The sequence below is a fragment of the Ochotona princeps genome, chromosome 15, assembly GCF_030435755.1.
Source record: "Ochotona princeps isolate mOchPri1 chromosome 15, mOchPri1.hap1, whole genome shotgun sequence".
NCBI lineage: Eukaryota > Metazoa > Chordata > Mammalia > Lagomorpha > Ochotonidae > Ochotona > Ochotona princeps.
The window spans coordinates 26,601,027-26,613,226 of record NC_080846.1 but is presented as its reverse complement, the minus strand read 5'-3'; the positions used below and the strand labels follow the sequence as shown (position 1 = coordinate 26,613,226).

The window sequence follows — 12,200 nt, the reverse complement described above, 5'->3', positions numbered from 1 at the left end:
CTCATAAAAATAAGCTTTGCTAATAGTGATATTCATGATGCACCCAGTTTACATGCAATGGCTATTTTAAGCCTCACAATAATCACATGACATGGTGTTTTAGTTCAATTTGTGTTACTATAACAGAACACGGCCCCTGCTCCTATTCAACTGCAGGACAGGCAGATGTCAGATGTCAGCCTGTGACAGGTGTATATGTGAAAGAGAGTAGAGACATCACATGGCAAGTCATGAAGAAAGAGGTTGGGGGCAGTCCAGGTTAGTCTTTCTGTAACAGCCTATTCTCATAGCAATCGGTTCACTTCTGCAAGAACAATCCACTCAAGAAAAGCAGCATTAATTAACCCATAAGGGAAGAACCCTTGAGAGTTAACTCTTTCCATTAGGCCCCACCTCTTAAAGCTTCCACCATCTCAAAGCCAGTCCACTGGGAAGCACGCTTCCAGCACATGCAGCTTTGAGAAACACACACTATGATCATACCAAACCACAGGACATGATGCACTAGTCAGCTGTTGCATTCTAACATCACAATACCTGAAGCAGATAACTTTCAGAAGACAAAATGGTTATTTGGCTGGCTTGCAGTTTTGAAGGATGTGAGGCCAGCATCTTTCTCAGTTCTGGTGAGGGATCCATAGCAAGTAGCAGACAGAAATGGCAGGAGTGTGCTTTGGAGTAGGTGGTCGCATCTCATCTAGGAGCAAAAAGTGATAGCCATGTGCCTCAGTCCTTCTAAGGGCATGCCCTCAATGATCTAAGAAACCCCCGCCCCCACTACACGGGTCCAACCCCAAGAGATGATGTGGCCTTACAGCTGTGATCCCTGAGGACCACACCTCTAATCTTGGCCATTTGAGAAACATCCAAACCAATATCCAAGTCACAAAGGATGGATAACATCACTATTCTCATCATCCCAGTTTACAGATGAAGAGATTGAGGTTTAGAGGCATCTGACTGCTGATGAATTATGGGATTGGCATTTGAGTTGAGATCTGTATTGTTAGTCTATTTACTTCTTTATAGTTGCCACACTAACCCCACTCTAGTATAACCTTCTCTGTAAGATGAAGTTAAAACTGGGCTAGGCACTGAAAGTATTCTACTATCTGGCTCTCACCTAATGTTTTTCATCTGGCTGTATACCCTTCCATGAAGAAGACATTTGGAGTCCAGTTCTGTTTGTATCCTTGAGCTCCCTTGGGACATTTTGCCTTTCTGCCACTGCACTATTCTTCACCTTTGTCCACTATTAGAATGTACTAACTTCTTTTCTTTCAAAATCCATGTACTGTAAAGGTTGACAGAAACTAACAGTTCCCTATGAAATTCTTCCTTTTCATATTTTTTAATTCGGATTAACTACAAGTAGTATTCATTTTATGCACGTCTTGAAAATTCTCACAATTTTAGAGGATAATTGTGTAGATTATTTAACTTGACTTCCCAATTACTGAAGCATTATATTTGTGATCTTGTACCCACCCTCTGTTTAAACATTGAAGGGTTGGGTTTAGGTGCAGCAGATTTAACCACCACTCAAGATGGCCATTTCAGAGTGCTTGGTTCAAGTCCCAAGCACTTGTGCCTGCTACTCCAACTTGCTGCTAATGCACACCCTGTGATGTAGTAGGTGATGATTCAAGTACTTAGAGGCCTTTGTGGTTCATCTAGAAGACATGGAACTCTAGGTTTCAGGTTTTGGCCTGGTCCATTCCTGCCTGTTACAGACTTTTTGTGGGACAGAAGATGACCAACTGATGAGTGCTAACTCTCACTCTTTCTCTTCATGTCTCATTCAAAGTAATAAATAACATAAATACATTAGAAATAAATATTAAAGAATTAAGACTTTTAAATTTCCATTCCATTTAAATATATCAGATGATTACTGTTTTTTTTTAATTCAAAACAAATGTGCCTTCCTAGAATTTACATCATTTTGTTCTATTTCTTCAACGTTTTCAGAAAACAAAGAAATTCTATGGATGCTTTCACACATGGCAACTTTTTCTTTGAAAATTGATATTGCTTGATTCTTAAAAGCTTTGCTTTTCAATTTGAAACATCCTTGGTTTCTTAAGCTATTTATCAGATGCCTTTTTTCCCCTCAGAGCATTCTTCAGTTCCCATTTGGATAGACTCCAGCTTGTAAAAACTCTGCTTAAAGCATTGTTTCCAATGACTGCAACCTGATAAGGGTCATTCCCTGTTCAGTATCCTCGGTGTTGTGTGTGATCTGAACTCCCTTGTAGTTGCATCCCTTTGATTTTTGTTTCTCTCCTCCTGGGTCATTTCCACTCTAGAGCACAAGCTAACGCAAGTTTAAAGTAGGAAGAATTTGCACAGCCTTAGTCCTTGAGCAACTTTGAACCTTCCCAGTCAGTTGGCATTGGCCAGATGTAGTAACTTTGACCCTCCTAGACGGTTGGCATCAGCCAGATGTGCCAGAGGTCATACTTGCTGTACATTTTTCCTGAAATTCAAACTCTCAGTGCCAGCTGTGAGTTCCTAACTAGTCTGTTTATTTTTGCATGTTCTGCTGAAGTGCCCCCAGTCTTGTTACAGCAATCCTTCATTTTCTCCTCCTTATGTTTAATAGGCTACCATTCCTTTCTCCTGTCTTAAGTTTGGTTATTTTTCTTCTTTTTTGTCCTCCATGGCTTTGTTGTTTTAGTTGATTCTTTGGGAAAAGTGTCCTACTCTTGATTTTGGCTGGGTAATATGGGTTCTACTACCCATAGACAGAAATTGCAGAGGAGGGGTAGCTTTCTTTTTTGAATTTCAGGGAATTTCCATGCAGATTCCCTGTTGACATATGATGGAATGTTCCTCTCCTGGGTTACTATTTGTCTAGAGGGGCTTTGTGCTCCACAGTAGACTGCTCTTTTTATTCAGAGGTTGCACAGCTTTCCCCAAGTCCTGCCTAACTTTTTTTCTAACTGCTCCCACTGTCGATCTGTTGATCAATTATGATAAGCTTGTGCTTTCCTGCTTCCCACCCTATCTTCTATGTCTGTGTGCCTCCCTGAGGTGTGTTGAATTCCCAGTACAAATAGATCTCTGATTGTGTATTGTGGGACCTACATTCTGTTTGACTTGGAGTATCTGCATCATTTCATGCTATTCAAGATTGCATAATCAGAAAGAGTAGGCAATTAATCATGTCTCCCACAGGTACAAAAAAAGAAATTGTTTCAAGATCGCCTTCCTTGCTAATATTGACCTTGGAACCACCTGAAATTTCCAGCTCTTTGTCATACATACACCTGTTGAGACATGTTCTTGTGCAATTAATTCTTTGAGCCAAAGTGTAAAACTGTGTAACTTCTCAGTTGAACTTGTTAGTTTAAATCCATTGTTTGAACTATTTGTGGAACTTGAATCTGTTGTTCAATGCATTAATCACCACTCCTAGCTCCATATCACTACATTTTTTTTTAAAGCCACAGAGAGGGAGAAAATGAAGAGAGACAGAAAAAGAGAAAGAGAGAATGTGATTTTTTTTTTTTTGAGATGCTTTTAATTTTTCTCCTTCTCTCCTCCAGAAGTGACCAGAAATTTTGGAGTGAAAACTTTATTTTTCAATGTTCTCCTCCATTTTGAACAATGATTCTTTAGTGATACCTTGACAGTTTCTTGAAATCTCTGGGAGCATCTTTGCTAAAATCTGGACTATATAGACCCGACTCAGCCCTTCTCTTGTCACTAAACTTGAAGATGAATTTTTAAAAATCTTATTTCTAAGTTTCTCCAACTTTTGTATCTTAATGTCATTTTCCTCATTAAGATAAAATAAACTTTCATTTTTACTCCTGTGTTCAGAGAAGTGAGATTTATAATTTAACATGAGAAACATCTTAATAATGAACTCAGAAGTGTAAGATTTAATGTATTGACAATGTTTAAAATCTTAATGACTGCTCATTCTTTTCATCAAACAGTTTAAATGCTGTGGTCTGGTCAAAGGAGCTGCTGATTGGGGAAATAATTTTCAACAAAATTACAAATCATGTGAATGTTCAACAACGACATCAGATTCCTGTACAGTTTATCATGGACTATATGTGTACCAAGAGGTGAGAAAAAAAATCAAATTTACCACAAAAAGGTAGATATGGTATTTTCACAATGAATGTGTGTCCAAAAACTCCATGTGAAGCAAGTAAAATGGGAATTATGATATTAACAGGAGTTTCCCCCTTAGATGATAATGCCTTACTTAAGGACAAAAGCATGTATTAAGAAAAGGAAGTATTCATATTTCTTCTATGAGTTTGGTGTTATTTGAAAGCAACTTTAATACTCAACAAAACCATAAAACCAGTAAAAGATGGCAAAATATATACATAAAGTATATTTTGTCCTGTTTTTAGTGAAATAAATTTTAAAAAGTAAATTTAAAAACATAAATTTAAAAAACTAGTATTTGCAAAGTAAGTTTTTTTAAATTAAAGTTTTCTTAAGAAATGATGTAAGTGTAAAGGAAGGATTTGGTGTTTTGAGGTTTAGGTTCTGGTATTAAAGATACTCTCAGTTTATCCAGTTATTTGTGAAATGAGAAGTTAGCTTGGATATTTAAACTCAATTGGAAAGATGCTTTTTCTTGTATGTCTATGAAAACAGTGTTTATGTGACTTGTGGGTATCAGTGAATGTCTTGTTTCTTGCTGTTCATCAAGTCATCGGGTACTTGTTGAGCACCTGCTATGTGGTAGATGTTCTACCAGATTGTGGGAATCCTTTCTTGAACATCATATAACATCTCTATTAATGGAGCTAATGCCATTAGAAGAGAGAATAGAATGATTAGGCAGCTCAATTCAGTGGATATTGCTATTGCTTGAGTAAGCACAAGTGTTGGGCCCTCCTCTGTCTCTAATCCAGGTCAGTCTTTAAAGTCATGATATAGTTTGACGGAGGACTTGACATCCTTTTGCCTGGAAGAAATGCATAATGGATAAGTTGGTACTAGTACCATGTGTGTACTGTTATTCTTCAGTGCCCTCTGTGTGTGATATAGACTCTTCATAGGGTCATATGTGGTTCTGGATCTTCAAGATTACGGTTCAAGTTAAGAGAGAGATGCATACAAATGAATCATAATTCAAAATGAGCTGATTTCTTTAATGCCTAAAGATTGTTTTCAATGTATCGTTCTTCCTGTTTAGCAACTAACACTGAAGTTAATATCTAGAATACAATAGTGTCAAAGGGAAATTTCCTTTTACCTGAATATTTCCTCCGCTCACAGTTTCTGTTCTAAAGAAAAATTGCTGGCATTAATATTGAAAATAATTGGTGTGGGAAAAGTTATCTACAAGACTAAATTGTTACCATGTATTTTCAATGTCAAAGTAATTCCACCAAAAACATTTTATTATTGCCTTGCTCCCTGCTTCCTCATCTAATATTAATGCTACATTATCTCTAAGAGGGAAGAAAGTAAATGTGGTACAAATGGATACAGTTTCAGTTTAGCGTAATGAAAAAATGAGTCAATTCAATTACAGATTGCTGGAGATCTCCTGGTAAGGATTCAACTCAAAAATGTTTTTGCTCAGATCCTAAAAAAGTCCCTAGCATTATTCATAAAAAGGGGATGCCCTGCAATTTCACACATAATTCAGCTGGATGTAGTTTGATAGATGCACCAGTTTTCCAAAAGGAAGGCCATAAATTCAGAAAATACTTCCATCTGCCTTTGCTCATTTTCAACAAGTCTGGAAAAATAAGAAATCTGGAATGGTTATACTTTGCATTTCCTCTTACCCCAACCCTTATTTTACCAAGATAAACTTGTTATCTCAAGGGGTGTGGCAAGGAAAAATTCCTTAGATATAACTAATGTGACTCAGTAGATATAATCATTAATTTCAGTTAACCATAAGTGATGTAGAAATCTCCATTAATATTTACTGCTTTTCATCAGACATGAATGAAGAAACTCGTTACATTTAGGAATGAAGGAGGAAACAACAACTCAACTGGATGGAAAAATTTATGTTATTTAACAAATAGAAATATTATGTTGGCCTTTGAACACGTTGAAATGTTTTAAAGATGCTGTATTTCATATAGATTCAATCTCCACTTTTATAATTATCTCTAAAAACTAGAGTTTCTGGAAATTTTTAGGTCTAATCTGAAAAAGGTAATAGTGACAACATTGCATATCTCCTGTTTACCTAAACTGATGGCATAATGCTAGATATAAAGATTCTTTCCTTTAAAAAATGAGAATAGCAGTGAAACGTTCTCATATAATTTCCTTTCATTTTCAACTGACAAAATTGCACACATTTGTCAGTGACATTGATATTGCAAAGGGGTTTAAAAATTTCTTCTTTTGTAAATGAAAATTTGTTATATAATTAACTAAAATCATAACCAGAAACCCTTCATTTACAGTTTCTGAAATCCCCTAAAAACTTAAAGTGATATCAGCTCTAAAATGAATAATCTGAATTTAGGATAAAATTATATTTTGCAACTTATAAATATTATAATTTGTATAATATTTACAATTTGTGCTGATTAAATAACATTTAATATTAATATTTATAATTATTATGATTCATAATTAATTGATAGATTTGGCAGCCAGTTAGCTGAAGCAAAGTTTTGTTCCTCAAGTGATTTTTGATTTGGGGGAAATATCTTAATTTGGGGAGATATTGGTGAAAACATAATTTACAATTTTAAATCCTATATTTAGTAGCTATGTAGTTGAGCAAAATGTTTCTCCTGAGGAGTACATTTATACGTGATTTTTAATTTGCACAAAATCAAACCAGTTGTAACTTTTTGAAGCAAGGATGAAGTAGGGAGTAGATAAAATATTCTCCTTTCTTTTTGTTGAGTGTGTTGCTTGGTAACAATGAAAGACATGAATTTATTCAATCAAATGAATAAATATGTTAATTTATGTAACATCAAAATTTTGCTAAAGGTGACATTTTATTTTTTCTTTTTTTGACAGACATGTATTTCTTTGGTAAAAGACTTATTTGAGAAACATATTATTGTAATTATCGGAATAGCTTTTGGACTTGCGGTTATTGAGGTATGTACAATCTTGCCTTATTGGCTCCTCATTCATTCCTTTGTCAGTTCATTAATATTCCTAACAAATTATCTGTGGTAAGCCAAATCTCTAATGTTGAGTAACTTAGATACCAAGTGAATCAAATTCACTTACAGGACATTAGTAAGAATTCTCAGGATGTGAGCTATTCCTATAGTTCATAAATTTCCCAGCCAACAATAGCAGAAAAGGTGGGGACCATTCACAGCAGGTAGAGCTACTCTATAATTTTTTGTAGCCCAGATTAGTAAGTCTTTGATGATCGATAATGGCTGTCTCTTTAGATCTGAAATATAGCCAACTTAAAATAGTTTGTTTCTCTTTTTTTTAAAAAACAGTTCCAAGAGTATGTGATTTAAAAAAAAAAATTGACTTGTTGACTTGGAAAACCCAATTACACAGAGAGGGAGAGCCAGACAGATACAATGAGAAAAAGGGAGAGAGAGAGATTTTCCCTCCACTGCTTTACTCCCCAATAGCAGCAATGCCGAGGTCTGGGCCAGACTGCAGCCAGGAGCCTAGAACAGCTGGCTTTCCCAAGTGGTTGGCAGGGAACCAAGCACTTGGGCCATCTCTGCTGTTTCCCAGGGCACCTTAGCGGGCAGCTGGACGGGAAGTGGAGCAGCTGGGCCTCCACCCAGCATCAGATGGGTTGCTGGAGCCACTAGCAGAGACTTACGCCACTGCAACACAATATCAGATCCAGTTAATTTCTCTTGATTCTATCTTTTGAAAAATGTGCCTTTATTTCTTTGTCTACATTCTGGGTTTACACTAATTTAGAACTAACTACTAATGACCCAGAGATGCAAGAAAAATTACATAAATGCTCATATATACTCATCCATACAGTACGTATATGCATATATGTTGTGGAGTTGAATTTAAAAGAAAGATTCTTAGTGCAGGCTTGAAATGAGAAAATGGTCAATGTGAGTGTTAAGCTTTTTATTACACGCAAACTCAGACAATTGGCTATCGCTAGCTATACTCAACAAATGTACGGAAGAAGCTTCTGGTAAGTCAAACCAGAAAAAATAATAATTGATTGGAGAGACTGATGTCTCTTGTGTCGTAGCCAAATATATCGCCTAGAATCTAAATACACTGAGTAGAAAATAAGATTGTAAGAGGAATGATGTATTGAAATATTTATGAAATTGGTATACTTCATGTATTTGTTGTAACTTTAGTTGTTTGGTTTTTCTAAAGAAATATACCGTGAAATAGCTTAATAAAAACCTTATGTGCAATAACTTATAGGTGAGGAATTTACATGGTGTTAACATAAAATATGAGCATATTTTACAGTTAGATCAATTAGGTTCTGTAGATATGGCAAACAGCCTGTTCAAAAAACTGTTAGCTTTTTAAATTTTTAATTTGTTTTTTTTCTGTTCTAAATCTGAATCAAAAGCCTGCCTTTTCTGAAGGGTTTGAAGAGAAAGAAACTAATTTTCTATTCATCCTTGCTTTATTAGAAAAGGAGTTTAGAAGGTACTCTTCTGTCAGCCAATTTAAAAAATGTGCCCCCTTTTCCAATCAAAATGGGTTGTTACAGTAATTACTACAAGTGGTCTAACACGAAGGCCCATCTCCTTTTCTGTTTCTAAAGTTCAAATTCCGGAAACAAAGATACATAGGGAGAAAATTTTTCTGGCAGATATTTATAAGGGAACTGATATACCTGCAGCAAACACAGTCAGACCATTTCCTTAGAAATAAGTCATAGAACAAACAAATGACACCCTTTCCATTTATACCTTTGGCCCTAGTCTGTGTAGGCACTGGCTTCATGGAGCAGGATAATAGTTATAAAGGCACTTTAGAATGGTTGCAGATCCATTGCTCAGAATGTATGCAAAATGCCTTACTCTATAAAGATGTATCTGTGGACATGTTTGGAATTATCATTATTTTCACTTCAATAGCCAGACTATCATTTTTATTTGACTGCAATGATTTATAAGTTTCCTACCCTCCTCACATGATCAACATTTATTTTCTTTTAGTGTTTTTTAAAAAGCTGTTTGAGACTGGCAGTCATGACTGTGTAGGATGAAAGTTACTCTGGCAGGAGGGTGGGGAAGTTAAAATGAAAATTTTACAACATTTACAACATTTTTTTTTTTTTAGATTTCCTTAGAATGTTGGTCTTCTGCATACCACTTGGCAAATTTTTCTTGAATCTTAGCATATCCTATTGTGAAATGATTAGCTTGTATTTGGTATTTCCCTAAACAATGATCAATATAAAACATAACACATTGTATTAGCTGTCTAGCTCGCTGATGAATTGTGGCCTTCCTTTTTTAAAGAATGTGACAATCAAACATGATTGCCTTATCCCATTATTTTGTATTTTATTTTATTTTTCCTAATCCCTGTTCCCCAGACTCAAGGCTTAGGGTCAAAACAAGAAAGACCACGTCTTAATCCTTTTAGAACACTTTTGAATGAACATCATTATTTTTGTAGAGAATTGGTGACTTTTGTTGTTACTGTTGTGAAAGAAGAGATATTAGGCAGCAATTCTCATTTGAATTACATTTCCAGGAAAGAATTAGCAAACAGGAGAGCTCAAAACAGCAGGAACATTTAAGCTGACTCAGCGTAGATGGCACCTTGCCTCCCTCCTGCCTCTGGTAACAGGACTGCTGAAGAAGAGGATAGGTCCTCTCTGTCATTTCAACCTCAATGCCACAGGGTGGGAGAAAACCACCTGCAGAGGCAATTAGAGCAAAATTTGGGTTCTCTTGCTCTTAAATGAGCTGCATAATATGGTGGAAATTATGCCCTAGATTTTCAGCTGTGCTTTTTTTAAGCATCAAAGGAAATTCCTGAATTAAGCTTTTCCCCATAGTCTAGAAGCTTTTTTTTTTTTTAAAGTTACTTCATTTTTTCATCCCTCTCAGCAATGCCCAAAATTATGGCAGGAGAAATTTAAGACTCCTTGATTTTTATGCAGATGATCTAAAACAGATGATCACAGATTACTATGGAAGCAATAGGTGTATTGAGCCCCCAGAGGGCTCAGCTCCCCCAGGCTATAGGGCAGACACCCTACAGACTACATGTGTTCCAGAAAGAGGCTCAAGGTCCCTGGGGAGCTGCTACTGCATAACTCCTAGAATCTGACTGATCAGCCTAAAACCTGACTCAGAGCTCTATGGGTGCTCTTTTGACAGAGCCTCAGGAAAAATAGTGTTTTAGATGCATAAAGTCAGAACTCTCAATAGACTGAATCTTTTAAAGTCTATAATGTTCCACAAATTGCATGATAGTGACAGATGTATGCCAATCAATGCTATTAAATGAAATAACGAGGAATTAACACTGTGTATTTTTCAGTGTATGGGAAAGCATGTGTTCTTACCTTTTAGAAACATGAAAGTTGCCATGCCATGTTCCATAGAATGAATCTTGTAAAATCCATAATTTTTTCCTGTTTATTTATGTCTTTAGTACCATATTAATTTTGTTGCTTTATCCTCCAGATACTTGGTTTGGTGTTTTCTATGGTCCTGTACTGCCAGATTGGGAACAAATGATTCTGCAGAAGTGTCAAGCTATCATCCATCAAGCCCCTTTAGAATTTAGTTTTAGCTTTGTGACTAAATATGTGAGTACATGTGTTTCAGCTGCAACTGTTCTATTAAAATGTCTCATTTAGCTAGACCTAGGATATACTCTGATGCATTGAACATATTTAAGAATTGAGGAACAAAATGAAAATTATGTGGATGTGTATTTTTACTCAAAATAAAAGTAACATTGTTTATATGGATGTTTTTTCTGCATCTAAATCATTTTATTCAGGTAATGCTGTGTGTAAAATGCTCATCTAGAGCCACCCAGTGGAATAATCTTTAGTTTTCAGCAACAGAGTCAGAGATAGTCAAGGCAGTGCATCTGGGATTTCCAGAATCAACATTCTTTCCTGTGTAATTTGTTCTCTGTTGTGAAAAGACTGAATTAAATCTGAGGCTGAGTTGATTGAGACAATCCTGCTAAAGGCTCAGCCTCTTTTTCTATGTATGGCAATGACCATCATGATGTCTCTGTTGTTAAATATTTATTGTGGGGACAAGAATATGTGAATGCCCATGTCCCAGCTCTTGAACCTCTGGTATCTTCTGGATTTTGCTCTGGGTCACTGTAGTTATCAGTGACCTTCCTTTCTAGATCTCAGAAACATGTTGAAAATCTGCTTTTTATCAGAGTAATTCCTTTGTTGTATAGCTCTATGATTGTGCATACATCTGCATAAACACTCTCCCGAGTGAACGTGTAGAACATTTCTAGCACCACACAGTGCTGCTTCTTACCACCTCCCCGTGCTGTTCTGGATTGCTGGCTCATGCTGATAGAGCCGAGTCCACACAGACACACAGACACACACACACACACACACACACACACACACACACAGAGCTCCCTAATTCTATTCTGTGACATCACATTGGAAATTCACCAACACGGACAAAAGACATAAAACCAGAACTGGATTTTTCTCTAATTTTGGACAACTGATTGATAAGTATTTACCACTGTACTGCCTCTTTTAGTAAATAACTTCCTTAAAGCTAATCATTCATGCAGGATGCAGGCATTAGAAGCAGTGGCTTTACTGGCTGTATCACAATGACAGTTCCACAGCACTTAGGTTTGATAGCAGGTTCTAGTTTTTGGCCTCCAGCTTCCTGCTAATTCAGACACAGTGAAGCAGCAAGAATGGCTCCAGTGATTGGATTCCTGCTACTTGTGTGGATGTCCTGGATTGAAGTTCTAGCCCCAGGCTTGGGAACTGTTACAAGCATTTAGGGAGTGAATCAGCAGATGGAAGTCTCTCTCTCTCTCTCTCTCTCTCTCTCACACACACACACAGTGCAAATGTGTATGGTTTTCAAATAAACAAAATTGTAAAGAAAAGAACTTGTATCAAGGAAACAGAAACCCTGTTCTATTTCAAGCAATTGGGATATAATTCAGCAAATTTCCACATTATTCAACTTGAACTGCTATAACAAAAATATAACTGACTAGGTATAGTAAATAACAGAAATTTCCTTTCTCAGGCTTATGAATGCTGAGGACAAGATGATCAAGCT

The 12,200-nt window shown here is 36.3% G+C and overlaps 1 protein-coding gene across 1 annotated transcript in view; it reads left to right on the top strand.

Moving 5' to 3' along the window:
* TSPAN8 (tetraspanin 8) overlaps positions 1–11,461 on the top strand; it is a 30,181-nt gene extending 18,720 nt beyond the window's left edge. Inside the window, exons 6-8 of the mRNA XM_004583031.3 lie at positions 3,948–4,082; positions 6,985–7,068; positions 10,587–11,461. Coding sequence (XP_004583088.1) covers positions 3,948–4,082; positions 6,985–7,068; positions 10,587–10,640 — 273 coding nt within the window. The 3' untranslated portion in view covers positions 10,641–11,461. The remainder of the gene's footprint in view (positions 1–3,947; positions 4,083–6,984; positions 7,069–10,586) is intronic.
* The last annotated feature ends 739 nt before the right edge of the window (positions 11,462–12,200 follow it).